The sequence below is a fragment of the Vespa crabro genome, chromosome 1 (genome assembly GCF_910589235.1).
Source record: "Vespa crabro chromosome 1, iyVesCrab1.2, whole genome shotgun sequence".
Taxonomy (NCBI): domain Eukaryota; kingdom Metazoa; phylum Arthropoda; class Insecta; order Hymenoptera; family Vespidae; genus Vespa; species Vespa crabro.
The window spans coordinates 3,260,001-3,277,500 of NC_060955.1; the positions used below are offsets into that span (position 1 = coordinate 3,260,001).

A 17,500-nucleotide genomic window follows, 5' to 3' on the forward strand; every position below is an offset into this window, starting at 1 on the left:
ACACATATATTTGTAAGAATTTCAATGTATTTCGAAAAATGTTTGTCACTTTTTACAATCCCCCATAACTTTCTGCGGATAAAATTAATAGAAAAAATAATAATAATCAACATAGATTTACTACAAGGATCGCTTGGCGAATATAATTTTTATCATAACGATAAAAAAAAAAAAAAAAAAAAAAAAAAAGGAAAAAGAAAAAAAAAAGAACAAACCGGAAGATAAAAAGTGACATAGATTTTTGGAATTTCTAACGCAGATCTTACAATAATGTATTTATATATAGAAAGATATGATATATTTGTCTTCTGCAAACAAATTTTATCCAAAATAAATTTCTAACTAACTCTATGTGTCTTCTTTAAAACGTTCGTTTACTTTAGATTAATTCATTTGAAATTTATGCAATTAGATAAAGAGAGAGAGAGAGAGAGAGAGAGAAGAAAAAAAGAAAGAGAAGAACGATCGAATTCGAAGAAAATATTAAAAGAAAATAGAAGAAGTGAAAAAAATAAAAGAAGAGGAAGAAGAAATGTCATCAAGTTAAGATTATCATTTTAACTTCGAGAAGAAGAGTTAGAAGATCTATTATATAAGATGTCCTCGATTATAACATACATGACACATAATAGGGATGTATGTTACATATATGTATGTATATCCTATATAATATATACACACACATATCTCTCTCTCTCTCTCTCTATATATATATATATATATATATATATATATATATACATACATATATCTCTACTTGCTGGAAATATGATCTGATAATCTACAACGCTCTCATGATATATTTCTGACACGCGGACTACACGCGAGGGTGTTTAATTCAATGTAAAATTAAAATCATTCCCCCCAACACCCTCAGCATGTTCAGGAACCTTATCATCACCCTTCCATCGTCGTTCAGTATGAGTCTCTCTCTTTTTTTCTCTCTTTCTGTCTATCTATATATCTATCTTCTGAAGATACGCAGGAAATGGGGTGTTTAATGTTAGGTGGTCGAGTCTGACCCCTTGGTTCTACACGTTGTCGATAGAGAGTCCAAGAGGAACGACAAAATGGTTCAAGAGAGTAAGGGAGACAGAGAGAGAGAGAGAGAGAGAGACAAAGAGAGAGACGTAGGTAAAACACGGTTCCCCTCTTTTCGAACAAATTGACGTGTCCGAGGAAGTGATGGAAGGATGGTACAATGTGCTCGAACGTTTTACAAGCGAACCAATGGGTTCTATATTAAACTAAAAGCTGAGCACGTCCGAGCTTGACCGAAGCCAACGTTGGTGTGTTCGTTCAGTCGTCTGGGGTTGTCCCTCGATCAGTTATTTCTCTGAATCTTTTTTAATCGGTACACCTCTAGAGTAACGTCAACAACGAACGTCTTTCTTAGTTTCTCGATGATCTCGATGTCATTAGAACGAATTGATTAAAACTTAGACTTTTAAACGGATACTCGTTTAAAGATAAAAGAAAAATAAAAAAGAAATTAAAAAAAATAAAAAAACAAAAAAAAAAAACAAAAAAAAAAAAAAGAAATAAATAAAAAGTTATACTTCAAGATCCATATCCTAAAGATTTCGATACGATCTCTTGAGAATCTTTCAATTCGAGGGACGAAAAAGTTTGAACGAAGAGAGAGAGAGAGAGAAAGAGAGAGAAACGTCGGAATTATATTATCATACGTAATCGTCGTTGAACCTTCGTTTTGAACTTGTAAACATCAAACTGGGAGGACAAAATTTCCAAGAGATTTTAACTTAGATACTTGGATCGATCAATAGAAGGATTCCATTAATATTGATCATGATTAAAGAAACATTTCTCTTGCTTCTTTACGCATCTTATGACATAGGTAAGTCAAATCATTCGCAGTTGTACGTATATTTTGATTTTATTTGATTTTATTTGGCCGAAAAGTCAGTCGGATATTATCTATCGAAATATTTTACTTTTACTTTTTCATTTTATTTCAAAGCAAATGCTCCCCTTTCGATTATTTAATGTCATTTTTAATGAATCATTAAGTTTTTTCAGATGATATCATTTAAATATTTTGTTTATAAAAATCGATAGAAATTATTTATCAAATGTGTTGACTTTTAAACAATTTAAATATGTCCTAGATGTAGCCTGTTAAAATTGATTTTAGAGGATAGGATTAATTCGAACGAGATATCTATCTCGTCATTTTCATTATCAACGTATTTAAGTATACTTTGAAATGATAGTTCTTTTTGTAGCTTCGGCAGCACAATGTGGGAAAGTATGGTTGACGGTCTCTTCCTTATGCAAACCGATCGCTGCCAGTGATAATGTCGTTGATGCTGTATTAGAAGTTAATTGGGAATTGGACTGTCCTACAAGTAAAGAATACCCAGATACCATCAAGGTGTTCACTGCTGACCCAGTGCATAGTAATAAGTTTTGTTTGCTTCTTTTGCACATTGTACGACATAACATAATCAATTGCTTATTTATTTATTTATTTATTTATTTATTTATTTATATATTTTCATAAACTAATCTGATTAATTAGATATTCTGGAATCAATTATTTCTTCTTTCATTGCTTATTTCCTTTTTTTTTCTTTCTTTTTTTTTTTTCTTCTTCTTATTATTATTACTATTATTATTATTATTTCGAATGAACGAATCAAACGTTATAATATCATGGTCGACGCGATCACGGTCATTATTATTTTCCAGACAAAACCATCAGACCTAAATTAATCTTGTCCCCATTGGAACATCCAAGGGGATATTATCGAACTAATATTACGGTAGGTCGACCTCCATTACCAGGTGGATGGGATACTCGAGATGGTGCTACACTTCCTGGTCCACATTGCTTGAGACATCATGTTGCTCTTTACAAGGATGGTGATCTTTGTATGAGCTCTTGTTTACGAATTTGGCCAACTTGGATGTACGACTTGAGGTATATATATATATATATATATATATATATATATATATATATATATATATATATATATTCATCAGATAAATATATTCTCTAATTGGATTAATCGTCAATTTATATTTTGATACGTGCGTTAATCATTTTTATTAAAAACGAAGAAGACAACTTGGGAGACTACCAATTGGCAGCCTGATGATACCCGGGACGCACAACTCAGGTTGTTACGAACACGTTGATTTGACTAGAAGAGTTTTCCAAAGTTATTTGCTAACTCAGGATCGCGATGTTTGGACACAATTGGTACATGGAATACGTTATCTCGATATCAGAGTTGGTTATTATCCTTCAAAACCAAACGCTACGGAACACGATGAGGAAAGTAAAAACATCACTAGGTTTTGGGTGAATCACGATACGTCGAGAATAACACCACTCTCGCCTATCATCAAGGACGTTCGAAATTTTTTAGACGTTGCCAGGGGAGAAGTTGTTATAATGGATTTTCATAGGTAAGTAAGATATCGATTAAATATCATTTGATCTCTAAATTGAATATAAATGTGATATTAAAGATGAAATCTATCTTATATATTTTAGATTTCCTGTTGGCTTTGTCGATAGCCCAAGTATACATCGTGGATTTGCAACAATTTTACATCGAGAATTTGGCGATCTGATCTTGAAACCTGACAAAGGTGTCCTTGGTCTTGGGCCAACCCTCAATGATATTTGGACCGGTGGTGGACGATTGATCATTTGTTATAGTGACAAACATACGGTGAATGGTAATACCGTTAGTAATTAGAGATAAATTGATTTTTTTTCTTTTTTTTTTCTTTTTTTTTTTATATGTCAACTTGAATTGAAAATCAATAAAAGAGTTTGATTGTCTTGAATATTATCAGATTACGAGTGGCTCTGGCCGTCATTATCTCAAGCCTGGGGTAATCAGCAAACAGTGAAAGGTCTATTTAAATATTTGGACGATGTAATAATGGGTCCTAAAATATCTAAGAATAGTCCAAATCCATTGTGGGTTGTCATGGCGGAACTGACGCCGTTCCCATTGGATGTCATTTTCGAGCCGGCCGGTGGATTACGCGAAATGGCCGACTTAGTAAATAGAAATCTGACGGTGAGGTTTCAAGAGAAATGGTGGAAAGAGACAAACATCGTAGCCACCGATTTTTTCCTTGGGAATAATCTAATAGATGTTTCTATACAATCGAACATCAAGAAAAGTAACATCGCACAGTGGCGTTCGTGAGATATGTTTTTTTTTTTTTTTTTTTGTTTTAATATAATGCATATCAAGAAATTTCAAACGTCCATTAATAATTATGAATTTCACACAAGACAATATTCATCTATGAAAGGAAAAGTGTCTTCGTTAGCAACAATATCACTGATATCGAGATAATGTTGTGCAGTGATAAGTTTTAAATCATTGATCGTAACCTTTGTGAAATAATTTATCCTTGGTTGAAATTTAATCGTGTGATAATCCTGATTGTGTTCCGATCGGATTTTGTGTATATCGACGAAAACATAAACAAAACAAAACAAAAAAAAAATCACGTTATTACTCTCGAATATCTGAACAATGAAAATTATGGAAAAAAAAGAAAACGAAAAAAAAAAAATATAAGCTGTATTTATCAATCCCAATTGTCAGAATAAAAACGTAATGTTTGTCGAAGATTTTATTTTGATTTTAACATTTTAACATTTTCATGTTAAAGAAATTTTATTAAATTTTATAAGAAAATTAAAATTGATCTTAACGCATTATTGACAGATTCCAATGCATGCACGCAATTTATCTAATTATTAAAGTGTAAAATTATGTAAATCGTTATTATGATCTTTAATTTTGATATATTAGCAATTTTTTTTTTAATTTTTAATATTACATTTATGATGATTTTAATTCAATTATGAATACAATCGACGATACACGTTACTTTTTGCAATTAATTAATAAATGGTCAATAATGCGTTAAATATATCTATAAATCTTAAACATATATATGTGTGTGTGTGTGTGTGTGTGTGTGTGTGTGTGTGTGTGTGTGTGTGTGTGTGTGTGTGGATGTGATTGTCAGTTACGACAATCTATTATAAGATATAATAGATCTTAAATAATATCTATAGATCTATAGATCTATTCAAAAGTATGTTCATCTTTAATATATCTCTACCTTGTTTGCTTAATTTTGATATTAACAATTCTTTTTTAGAATATTTAATATTTTAATAAATATTTTAATTTAATAATAAATATACAGTGATGGTTTTTTCTTTTTTTTTTTTTTTAACATACAACAGCCAGTATCAATAATTTGTTATAAGATATGATAGATCTTAAACATACCCTATATAGATCTATAGATATAATAGTTCTAATTTTTAATATGTGTACCTGTTTCTTTGAAAATCAATTTCAAGTTAGAAGATAGCCAGTCGGATAATCGGTTGTCATTTGACTTTCAAATAGAATCTGAGCGAGATTTCACCTCGCAGCTAGATCGTCTCCCGTGGAGTTCAACAGTTCGTCGTCATTCGGCTTGAAGTGAAAACGTAAGGAGAAAGAGGATCCTATCTATCTGTCTCCCTCCCTTTCTATTTCTTCAGTCTTTCTTTTGCGTGCATGAAACACGATGCTATATAACACGAATCCAATTGAAAAGGAACAAGAACAGAAACTTTGGACGATATACGCATGGTGGGCCAGTGTTCTTATTTTGAAGATGATGTCCTTGACTTGGATCACAGGACGAGTTCGTGTTGCCAAACAGGTAAGACCTTTCTTACAAATAAATAAATTTTATTTTCAAGCTTTTTTTTTTTTTATTAACGATCTTGTAATTAATTTCGATCAAATTTTTAACTAATTAATATCCTTTTCTTATATACATTATATATATATATATATTTTTTTTTTGTATATAATATGATTATATAAATATTTCTATCATATTTTATTTTATATTATATTTTATATGAAAAATATAATACACACACACACACACACACATATATATATGTAATATGGATTTTGATTAGTTGAAAATGTTGTAAATTGTATTTTATATATATATATATATATATATATATATATATATATATATAATATTATATATGATATTTTCAATATATATTAAACACTTTTATTCATTTCTTATTTTATTTTAATTTTATATTTTATTATATTTAACGATATATATATATATATATATATTTATACATATATACAAATTCATTTACAAATTATTAAGAACAATTTCGATTAATATGATATAAGTTTTAAAACGTAATAATATCGTTTCGTCGATAGAAATAAAAGTTCATAAATATATTTTGAAATTTTCACAAATTCGTATAAATTCAATTAACAATACGTTTAGTTTTAATTAGCATAATTTCCATTGTCTAGAGAGTTCATTCCACCATTTATACATGCATATATTCCTTAACGTCTCGATATGATACTAATTAAGTTAATAAGATTACTATTTATAGATATTTATAGATTTACTATTTATAGATTTTACTTCTTGTATATACATATATATATATATATATATATATATATATATATATATATATATATATTTAACATTGTACACAAATGAAATGTTATTATGATTTAATGACAGGTGATACATAGCGAAGAGGATAGAATATGGATGAAAGGAAATCAAGTAATAATGTGCCCAAACGGTGGTGGACATCCGGCAGTGGATCGTATCAGGAGTGCTCATTACAATGATCTAGCAATTGTTTTACCTTATCTATTGATCGTACCGATTTGGTTGAATACCTCTCCATGTTTTTTCTCAGCGAGAACGATTATGTTAATATTTGCCATCAGTAATATGTTATCGACTTTAATGCATTTGGAAATAATCGAGGCACCTAATCTTTATCATGTCTTATGCCGTATCTGTTGTACCGCCATTTTAATGTACATTTGTCTATCTTGTATGGTACGATATTTACATATCATTTAAAAATTATATATATATATATATATATAATACCTCTTTCATTAGGTTCTTTATAAATCGTATAAGATATTTTCAGCGATCTGCATGCTATGTCTGTATCTCTTTATTTCTATCTCCTTTCTTTCTCATCTCTTTCATTCGATGACTAACAATCATAAGATAATTTAATGTAATAATATCAATCATCTGAGTCATCGTATTCGTATAAAGCGATAATTTATATATTCATTTTTTTTTATTATTTTATTTTCAATAAAATCATAGCCGAAACACAATAGTTTTTGTATTTTTTTTTATAATTTCTTTTTTCTTACTTTTTATAAGCGCGTAAAAAAAATATATATATATATATATATATATATATAAATGTATATACTTTTTTTTCTATATAATTTATATATACCTTTTATATAGATCTTTCATCTTTAACGTACATTTTCTTATTGCTTTGATTTTAATTTAAATTTATTTTTGAATTTAAATTTTCCGATAACGACAAATATTTCGGGTCTCGAACGATCCTCGTCCATGTTTGAAAAAAAGAAGAAAATAATGCAAAAAAAAAAAAAAAGTAAAAGGAAAAAAAAAAGAAAAGAGAGAGATCGAAAATAAAAGCACAAAGGAATTTGCAAGAAAAAATTATTTCTAAATAATTTATTTCCATTTATATACACACATATATATGTATATATATATATTTTTTTTTAAATATATTTATTTTTATATTTAAATTTAATATTTTCCTGGAATATGAAGTGTTTTCGAAAAGATTCGTATGCTTCGATCAGTGTAAAAAAGAAAGGGAAAAAAAGGAAACAAAAAAAAAAAAAACAAAAAAAGAAAGAAAAAAAAAACAACAGCATATATTATTGATTATTATCACGATCCTTGTGGTCGGTTCTTTTTTTTTTTTTTTTCCTATATCTCGATCATTCAATCGAAAGAAATAGAATAAAGATTACTAAGAATCGATTATATATCGACATCTGTCATCGAAAAAACAATCGTTGAAGATAAAAGCTAAGAGCGCAGTCTAACGTCGTGTTTCATCGAAAAGGCATACATTAAAAGTCATCAAACGCTACGCTATCATTTATTACTTACTTCATGAACTGGAAAAGTTTTCTATCACGTTGCTAATGTTACTCGTTCTAATTTTAAATAAAACCCAGTGACAGTAGAGAACGTTATATAAATGTGTTAACACCTATCAAGTGTAAGTGTAAATTATTATAAATTTTTAATTTTATTTCACGACATTATTCGATAGACAAAGACAAAGAGAGATATATATATATGTATATATATATATATAATATTTGATTTATTAATTGATTGTCTGTATCAAATGCATTTCAAATGACACATTTGTAAACATTTGTTTATAATCATTTCCAATTGATATATTCTTATTTCTAAGGATAAATCCATTGTGACAATGAATTTTCAATCTAAAACTTTTGCAAATATATATCTCAAATGAAATCTTATCGTGATTTTAATGTCGTAATTGGAATCAATGGTCTTATATTGATTATTCATATGATATAAATTGTTTTCTACATTAGTTTAAATGTAGAGGTTATGATAGTGTGAATTAACAAGAGTAAAGTCCATATGTCCCCTTTATATGATATATGTGTTTGACATTACAATTGTGTGATATTCATTTTGTTATATATTAGATCATCGATGCTCCTATGAGTTTAATATGTAAATCCAAGCTATAATATCTATAAGAGAAGAGAAATTATTTAAACTCAAATTCTTCTATTTAAAAAATAAAATGGAGATACAAAAAAGAACTGTTAAAAGAAGATCTTTGATGAGTGTAATACGTTGCATACCAGAACGTATATCAGAAGGAGTTGAGCATTTTTTTTATGCGTAAGTTTAAATCTCATTGAGCATTCGTATCACAATGTAGTATTACAAGGACTGACTGGAATGAATGATGAGTATACAACTGAGACATTATTTCTTTTACGTTTCTTTCAGTTTAGGATCTAGAATAGCTCTACAACCACAGAGATGGTTAATAGGAAGCGTTATGATTATTTTATTTTGTCTTGGTGGATTATATTGGTTTCGACAAGAGAAAAGTCCATTAAAACTTTGGATACCTCCTAACTCTGATTTTGTACATGACACAGAATGGTTTTTATCTAATTTTGGAGAAGGACAAAGAGTACAGAATATTATTTTGACAGGAAATGACGTCTTACAGCCAGAAGTACTCGTCAAGGTATATATATATATATATATATATGTATATGTATCTATACATATATTTGTTATGAATTTTAAATAAGAGATAACTTTGTTGTATTATTAAAAATATTTATACAGTTGGATTTGTTTCAGTTGAATGAAATTACAAAACAAGTGATATTGACCGAAGTTCCTGGTAAACGCACATTTATTTCATGGACAGATGTTTGCTTAAAGTAAGTAATTATATGCATATATCAAAAAAGCCATGAACAATATTAATTGTTTTCTATTGTTGATAGGATACCTTCTATAAAGGCTCATATCCGAAAGAAAAGGAGTACAGATCCTTTGGAAGATGATTTCTTTGAGGAAGAACCTGCAGGAAAATTAAATGTAACAGAATTTGAGCCGGCAGTTCATGCAGATACTGAATTATATTGTAATATATATAATAGTTTACCAAGAAGTTGCTTTGTACTTAGTATTCTTGATATTTGGGAATATAATAGCGATCAGATCAAGAAACAAACCAAAGAAGATATCATTAAAAAGATAAACACTATTAATATAAGTCCTACGCTTGGCCATCCTATGAATTTCACTGATCTCTTAGGCGAAATCACGAGAGACGAAAATGGCAGAATTGTGTCAGCCAAAGCAATTAAAACGCAGTTTATGGTACGCGTGAATTTTTCTAATATAGATATGGATACATTTGGAAATGATGCTGGAACAGCAGATTGGGTAAGGTAAGTCTCTATTAAATTTTTAACATACATATGTTGCATACTTTTACCTTGTACGATAAAGAGAATTATTATATATTTTCATGTTTTGTCAAAATATTCGTAGATAAATAATATTTCACATGAAATATCTATTTTACAGCAATATATTTTTAATAACAAATAATGGTAATGTAAAGGAAATATTCTTTGAAAGGAATTATTTGTTTTGGGGCTCACTTGATTATATTATAATATTTTTAAATGTGATAAAATGCAAAAAAAAAAAACATTTTCATTATATACATATATACATATATCTCATATTTCAAGAAGATAAGTTTAACAATGAAATTTCAATGATCGTTTGAAAAAGTTACTTTATCTTTCTTATTATTAATCGTTTAAACAACGTTATATTATTTTAATAATTAATTCGTCCGATTATCTAATACCATATTATACTGTAAATTCAATTGAAAATAGTAAAATAGAGAAGCTACAAATCAACAATGAGTCGAGAGGTGATTAGAACAAATTTTTTTAGTATCTTGCACATAAAAACCATAATTGTATAAAATTATATATAAGATATCCATATTCTTTCGTAATCTTTAATCCTTACTTTTTTTTTACTGTTCAGTAAAAAATTAATAATTAACTATATTTAAGGAGATAATTATTCTCAATGACAATTTGTATTCAGGCAACAGAAGAAGCATTGAAATGGGAATCAGGATTTCTACGTACTTTAGAAGAAGCCTCGATGGAATTGAAGAATTGGAACAATAATAATTATCAAAATGAAACATTGGAATTATTTTATGAAGCAGGTAGAAGTTTTGGGGACATCAGTTCGTCGACCTTGTTTCAAGATATAGACAAATTGGGTATAGGAATATTGTTGATGTTTTTTTACGTTCAATTCATTCTTTCTAATTTCAACTGGGTAGAATGGAGGGTAATTATGATGCTTCTATAAATTGATACTTATAAAAAATATTTATAAAAATAGTGTATATATGTATGTATATATATATATGTATATATATATACAATATTTTTATATTTTATTTTTAAATAGTTTTGTCTTACCGCAACTGGATTACTTTGCGTTGGTGGTGCCTTCATAATATCCATAGGTATATGTTCCGTAATTGGAATTCCTTATGGTCCAGTGCATACATCTTTACCATTTATGTTATTGGGCCTTGGAGTAGACGATTTGTTCGTAATGATGGCATCTTGGGAGCAAATACATTCATTCGAAGAAAATAGGAAAAAAGCATTACACGAAAGGATAGGTCTCACGTTGGGACATGCGGGTTCTGCCATTTGCATAACATCGTTTACCGATGTCGTAGCATTTATTATCGGCGCGTCGACAGTATGTATTTATTATTCTTTTTTTTTTTTTTTTTTTTTTTTTTTTTTTTTTTTTTTTTTTTTTTTTAATAATAAATTAATACAAAACAATTTAAATAACATTTAATTTTCAGATATTACCGTCGCTACAATCATTTTGCATTTACGCTGCTGTCGGAGTTCTCGTAACGTTTTTATTGCAGATCACGTTTTTCGTTGCCTTTTTCACATTGGACGCAAAACGAATCGAGGGAAAAAGGAATGGTATAATACCGTGTATAGTTCATGAAAATCATGTTATGAAAATTGTCGATCCGAACAAAGCATTATCTACGAAATTAATAGATCGTTTGTATTCGAGGATCGTTCTAACTTTACCTGGCAAATTTATTATACTGTTGATCACGATAATAGCAGCATCAATAGGTATTGTTGGCTCGTATAGATTGGAACAATGGTTTGATCCAATATGGTTTTTACCAAAAGGCACACATTTGAATAATTATATTGCCGCAAGGAATCAATATTTTTCTCAAAGGGGTCACAGTGCTTACGTATTTATCGGTAATATTGATTATCCGTCGGAATACTCTAAGATAATGACTCTAACATCTAACTTGAGGAATTTATCATCGGTGGAACAAATTGAATCTTGGCCGGATCATTTTGCAAATTTTGTTAAGAAATTTTATCAGGCAGGCAAGTCCAATGGAATATTTTTAATAACACAATATTCACGATATAGTTACGACGAAATATATATATATATATATATATATATTTTTTTTTCTTTTTTTTTTTTTTTGTTAGATTTAACGAAGGACGATATAAAGAGAGAAGATTTTCAACGATATCTATCGAAATTTCTCTTCAGTCGTACTGGTGGAAAGTATCAAATGAATTTTCGTTTCGATGGAAAACTCGTATGTGGCGAGGACACGCCAAAAATTTTAATCGCAACTATAGAATTTTTCTTTACCAAATTTTCCGGACCTCACCAATGGATACCGGCTATGGATCTAACCAAACAAGTTGCAAGAGAATCCGGAATTGATGGATTCGTTACGATTTGGAGTAAAATGTTTAGCACATGGGTGACCGATAAATTAATCGCACAGGAAGTCCTGCGAAATCTTATATTAGCGCTTATATGCGTAATGGGTACTACCGCGATATTGATAGCAGAACCTCAAACATGTTTTTGGATATTGTTATGTGTACTTTTAACGTTACTTAATGTATGCGGATTCATGTATTTTTGGGGTTTAACGATCGACATAGTCTCATGCATAGGTGAGAGTTTCTATTAATTAATCCTTAATATATCATTCCATTTACTAATTATATATCTTTCTATATTGTTCGTTTATTTGAATTAAACAGGTCTCGAGTTAGCGGTAGGTTTGAGCGTGGATTATGCCGCACACGTGGCACATGCTTTTCTAAATGCATCCTCATTAGAAAAGAAAAAGGATCAGGATCGTAAGATAAGGACATTGATCGCAATTAAACATATCGGAGCTGCTGTGGCCTATGGTGCAGGATCAACTTTATTGGCACTCTCGATGTTAGCTTTTTCGGACGCCTATGTGTTCCGTGCATTTTTCAAAATATTCCTCTTGGTAATATTATTTGGCCTTTGGCACGGTTTATTTCTCTTACCCGTTGTATTGAGCACAATTGGTCCACGTAGTCTACGACGCAATAACGAGCGACCATTGCACAATTTCGATAAAACAAGGGCAACGGACGAAGAAGTAGATAGTAGTATACCGTTGAACAAAGAAACGGAAAATTGAAATTGTTTTGATATTTTTATCTCTGACCATTGAGATTTGTTTGATTTTCTTGAACGTGGGCGTGCACGCGTGTTTTTTTTTTTTTTTTTTTTTTTTTTTTACAGAAATCGAAGGGAAGAAAAAATAAATAATAATAATAATAATAATAATAAAAAAATCGAAAGCTCTTGCTCTGCGCCATGGGTTTTTTTTTCTCTCTCCTTTTTTTTTTCTTTATCAATAATATTTATTTTTGGTTCAATAAACATACAAAATTATTACACTATTCGTACTATTAATCACACATTTATACAAAAATAATAATAATAATAATAATAATAATAATAATAATAATAATAATAGTAATAATAATAATAATAATAATAATAATAATAATAAAAAATAATAATAATAATAATAATAATAAAAGTCGGATAACTTAAAAACGGTATTATTTATATAATATATTTATATATAATATATTAAGATATTAATAAAATGAAAAAGAAAAAAAAAGAAAAAAAAACCAAGTACAAAATAATATTGTAGCAAGTATTGATATAGAGATTTATTATTTTTAATAATTATCGATCGGAAAAGGAACATGACTATTATAAACGTAACGTTAATCTCTTGTTGCTCTTCTTGTTGGATGCATTCTATTCCTTTCCTTTCCATTCCTTTCTTTTCTTTTCTTTCTTTCCTTCTTTCTCTCTTTCATTATTTTTTTTTTTTTTTTATTCTTGCTTTTCTCAATATGTATAATCGTAATTAATGTTTATGACGTAAAAATGAGCGACGAGGGAGCGGACCATGGATGCGCGATCATTGTCCTCCCTCCGCTGTCTCTCTCAGTCTTGCACAGTCTAGAAACATTCGTACGATACTCTTTCGTCATTTTTTTTTTTTTTTTCTATATCCTATTCCTATTCACTATCTCTCTATCTTTCTCTTATTTTCTTTTTCCTTCTCTCCCTCTCCCTCTCTCTCTCTCTCTCTCTCTCTCTTTCTCTCTCTCTTATCTTTATCATCGATATAAACCATTTGTTTTTTATTTTTTTTATATTTCTTTTTTCTTCTCTTTTTGGTTTTTTTTTTTTTTTGCAGAACATTTTTTCATTTGCAGAAACAAATTTTTCAAGGACAAAGATTAAAGATAGTAGTCAAATAGAGAGAAATAAGAAATAGAAGTATCAGCGGCAGAGAGAGAGAGAGAGAGAGAGAGAGAGAGAGAGAGAGAGAGAGAGAGAGAGAGAAATAGAGAAATAGAGATAGCGAAGAAAGGATATAGACTTTCACAGATATACAAACACAGGCGTACACACATTAAGAAACACCGAAAACACTCGGATAGGCGTATCATCGGACATTTGTAAATTCAATTCGTGCATTCGTATACGGCAAAAAAACCGTCGTCACACGCAACGGCAACCAACACACGTGGGGTAATTGAATTATCATCGTCATCCTAAAATATTGAGGAGAAAATGATCATGTGATTGGTGTAGGAGGGATGATGAGGATAAGGGGATAATAGGAGGATAGGGGTGAGGTTCAGATAGGGGTAGATCCAAAGGGATGTCGACGGCAAAGCCACACGTAATGAATGATACGACGATATATACCCACAGCAGAGGACATGCGCGCAACCCGTTTCACATATACACATATACAAACACATACACACATCTCATGATATTTATACACACATACATACATACATACGTACAGTCGCACGTACACACACACACACACACAGTCATACACAGACATACACCGACAAATCTCCTTATCTCTTACAAAGTGTTGGGATCCATACATTTCATAATTAACGAGGAACCATCGATGATACAATGATAATATTTTATTTAGCAAAAGTTGCCAATTTGGGATTAGATATTTCAATTAGATATTCAACGTTGGAATTGGCTCGATTAAAAAGGGAATTTGAAAGATGTGACGAAAGGAAGGACGTGTCACGTGATAAAAAATGATTTAATGCGAGGTAAAATAAAGGGGAAGAGAGAGAGAGAGAGAGAGAGAGAGAGAGAGAGAGAGAGAGAGAGAGAGAGAGAGAGAGAGATAAAAAGAAAGATGGCGGAGAGAGAGAGAGAGGAAAATCGAAATGGAAGTTTTCGGGGATGTAAGGTAAAAGAACGCGATGACATAATTGTTACAAGAAAGATCAAAGAGTTTGATGGTCAAAGAGAGAGGAGGAGGAGGAGGAGAAGGAGGAGGAGGAAGAGGTCAGAGGCCGCGCGTTCTCCATTCGTCGAGACAAACGGAACGTTTTCTTTTTCCCTTTCTTTCTCTCCTCTTCTTTTCCTTTTCTTTTTTTATCATTTTTTTTCCTCTCGTTTTTCTTATTTTTCTCTTTTTTTTTTCTTTTTCTTTTTCTCTCGAAAAGGATTCATATATCCTGGATATATCGTGTAATATCATCTGGGAAAGACGCTTCAGGGCAAACAGACAGAGAGACATCTTTTTTTTTTTTTCCTTTTTTGTTTTTTTTTTCTGACATAGAAACTATACTACCGACTATAATACTTTATGTCTATATAAAAAGTGTCTGACATTACGTACAATATGTATGTATTACTTATGTGCAATACATATGTATGTATGTATGTATGTATTTATGTATGTATGTATGCATGTAATATGTACGTAAAACGTTTAAACACTTCCTCCAATAAAATTCTTTAATATTCGTTCATTCTCTTTCATCTTTTATCTTTCATCTCTCTCTTTCTCTTTCTCTTTCTCTCTCTCTCTCTCTCTCTCTCTCTCTCTCTCTCTCTCTCTCTTTGCATTACTCCTTCTTCTCAATCTCATCTTCTCTTCATTCTTTTTTATCTATTTTCCCCTGTTCCCTCTTTTATTTATAAGATAAAACGCTATGTAGTCTTTATTAGTCAAAAGCTTTATGCCCAAAAATCTACCAGAGGCACTTTGGGTATATATTAGTACCATTTTGAAAGTCGACGCGAGAGAAAGTATACGCCCTTCTTTTTCTTCATCTTCTTTTTCCTCCCTCAGCCTTTTTCCCCTCTCAACCCTCTTCATCACGAACTCTCGCTACCATCCCCATCTTCCTTTTCCTTTTCTCGCCCTATCATCTTCATAGAGATATTCTCACGATATTTCATGGTGTAACGATAATGATTGCGAACGAGTTAAGGGATTAAAACGTAATTTGAATTTTTCACCTTCTCTCTCTCTCTCTCTCTCTCTCTTTCTCCATTTCTCTTTTTTCCTCGCCTACTTACGTTTTGTCATGATTCGAAAAAATTGTAAAAATAGTACTAAAAATGTTCCGATATTAAACCTTTACACTTAAACCCTCACGCGAATAATTCATCAATTGATAACGATAAGACAGTGATATGTAAACGATACAAAAATAAAATGATCATTGAAATTAAATGTAGATGTTAGATGATTCATCGTTATTATATAGACATTTTATTATTTTATATAGACGCCATATTTGTCGAGTGTAAAGGATTAATACGATTAATATCCTCCTTTCGCTACTAATACTCTTTCACTCTCTTTTACTCTCTCTCTCTCTCTTTCTTTGTGTCTATTTTTCCTTTGTAATTTTCTTTCCCCTTTATTAGTAATTCATCGTCTTTTTCCATATTTAAATTTCACGATATTATCAGCGTCTTATTCGAGACTTATTCGTCCGCCATTATTAAAATATTCGTTCTCGTCAGTTCTCGTCGTACCTCGACAATTCTTTTTTATTTTTCTCCTTTATTTTTATTTGTTTCGTTTTCTTTTGTTTTCTTTATTTATTTTTACCCTGTCTGGCCTTGCCCCATTTTTGTCATTTGTTTTAAGTCATTCTTTTTCTCTCTTTCTCTCTCTCTTCTTCTCTCCTTCCTAAGCAGTTTGTCACGTGACACCGAACTTCCCCAATATCTCTCGTGTCTTTTTTTAAATCGCTCGTTTATATAAGTATACACACACACATATATATATATATATATATATATATACATATATATAAATATACGCACTTTTTCTTACCTTTCCGCCACGATTGTCAATCTAAATCCAAATCTGTTCGTTTTTTTTTTGGTCAGTGATTTTTTTGTCATCCGTTCTTTTTTCCCTTTCTTTCTTTCCTTTTCTTTTCTTTATTCTTTCCATTTTTATCTTTTAATTATTACCTTTTTCTATCCATTAAAATACTCCTTTATCGACCGGAATAATATATGTATTATTATTTTCTTCACGGGACAACAACTGCACATTGAATTGACGTACAGGACGCGCACCCACCCATCCCCATCATCGTCATCATTTCCTAAATGTCACGCACGAAAAACATACACGAACGAACACATACACAGAAACACTCACATACTCACTTACTCATTCACACGCATGCACGCACGCACTCACACATGCACACATATATTCAAGGGAGAACATCGGACGATCTCCAGCAATATTTCTATCTCGTCC

General features: G+C 30.2%; 3 protein-coding genes and 1 long non-coding RNA gene across 7 annotated transcripts in view; 3 read left to right on the top strand and 1 right to left on the bottom strand.

Annotated features, from left to right (window-relative positions):
- Positions 1-5,490, bottom strand: part of LOC124427171 — a 10,111-nt gene extending 4,621 nt beyond the window's left edge. Inside the window, exon 1 of the long non-coding RNA XR_006942884.1 lies at positions 5,352-5,490. This is a non-coding gene — a long non-coding RNA (uncharacterized LOC124427171). The remainder of the gene's footprint in view (positions 1-5,351) is intronic.
- On the top strand, positions 765-4,628 carry LOC124427142 (PI-PLC X domain-containing protein 1-like). Of its 3 annotated transcripts, none has more exons than XM_046969715.1 (6): positions 765-1,858; positions 2,235-2,420; positions 2,713-2,944; positions 3,091-3,438; positions 3,527-3,714; positions 3,835-4,628. In XM_046969715.1, the coding sequence occupies exons 1-6, from the start codon at positions 1,810-1,812 to the stop codon at positions 4,194-4,196; spliced, it is 1,365 nt and encodes a 454-aa protein (XP_046825671.1). In that variant the 5' UTR covers positions 765-1,809; the 3' UTR covers positions 4,197-4,628. The 3 variants fall into 3 exon arrangements, with proteins under 3 accessions (XP_046825671.1, XP_046825662.1, XP_046825680.1); XM_046969706.1 differs by having other exon boundaries at positions 771-1,858; positions 3,088-3,438; XM_046969724.1 differs by having other exon boundaries at positions 775-1,858; positions 2,247-2,420; positions 3,088-3,438.
- A 99-nt stretch (positions 5,491-5,589) lies between the features above and the next one.
- LOC124427161 lies at positions 5,590-7,201 on the top strand. The gene is made up of 2 exons (XM_046969762.1): positions 5,590-5,727; positions 6,589-7,201. Exons 1-2 carry the CDS (start codon positions 5,590-5,592, stop codon positions 6,940-6,942), a joined length of 492 nt encoding a protein of 163 aa, XP_046825718.1. The 3' UTR covers positions 6,943-7,201.
- A 646-nt stretch (positions 7,202-7,847) lies between these two features.
- Positions 7,848-13,176, top strand: LOC124427074 (NPC intracellular cholesterol transporter 1 homolog 1b-like). Of its 2 annotated transcripts, XM_046969540.1 has the most exons (10): positions 7,848-8,155; positions 8,625-8,826; positions 8,938-9,184; positions 9,304-9,386; positions 9,453-9,897; positions 10,585-10,839; positions 10,963-11,265; positions 11,378-11,942; positions 12,054-12,536; positions 12,627-13,176. In XM_046969540.1, exons 2-10 carry the CDS (start codon positions 8,726-8,728, stop codon positions 13,040-13,042), a joined length of 2,898 nt encoding a protein of 965 aa, XP_046825496.1. In that variant the 5' UTR covers positions 7,848-8,155; positions 8,625-8,725; the 3' UTR covers positions 13,043-13,176. The 2 variants fall into 2 exon arrangements, with proteins under 2 accessions (XP_046825496.1, XP_046825505.1); XM_046969549.1 differs by lacking the exon at positions 7,848-8,155 and having other exon boundaries at positions 8,685-8,826; positions 8,943-9,184.
- The last annotated feature ends 4,324 nt before the right edge of the window (positions 13,177-17,500 follow it).

Bases quoted from the DNA above. Each gene is read 5' to 3' on its own strand.
- LOC124427142 (XM_046969706.1), top strand. From the start codon at position 1,810: ATGATTAAAGAAACATTTCTCTTGCTTCTTTACGCATCTTATGACATA. The intron at 2,945-3,087 runs GTATATATATAT...TTAAAAACGAAG, and splicing joins ACTTGGATGTACGACTTGAG to AAGACAACTTGGGAGACTAC. The intron at 3,439-3,526 runs GTAAGTAAGATA...TATATATTTTAG, and splicing joins GTTATAATGGATTTTCATAG to ATTTCCTGTTGGCTTTGTCG.
- LOC124427074 (XM_046969540.1), top strand. From the start codon at position 8,726: ATGGAGATACAAAAAAGAACTGTTAAAAGAAGATCTTTGATGAGTGTA. The intron at 8,827-8,937 runs GTAAGTTTAAAT...CGTTTCTTTCAG, and splicing joins GTTGAGCATTTTTTTTATGC to TTTAGGATCTAGAATAGCTC. The intron at 10,840-10,962 runs GTAATTATGATG...ATTTTTAAATAG, and splicing joins TCAACTGGGTAGAATGGAGG to TTTTGTCTTACCGCAACTGG.
- LOC124427161 (XM_046969762.1), top strand. From the start codon at position 5,590: ATGCTATATAACACGAATCCAATTGAAAAGGAACAAGAACAGAAACTT. The intron at 5,728-6,588 runs GTAAGACCTTTC...ATTTAATGACAG, and splicing joins GAGTTCGTGTTGCCAAACAG to GTGATACATAGCGAAGAGGA.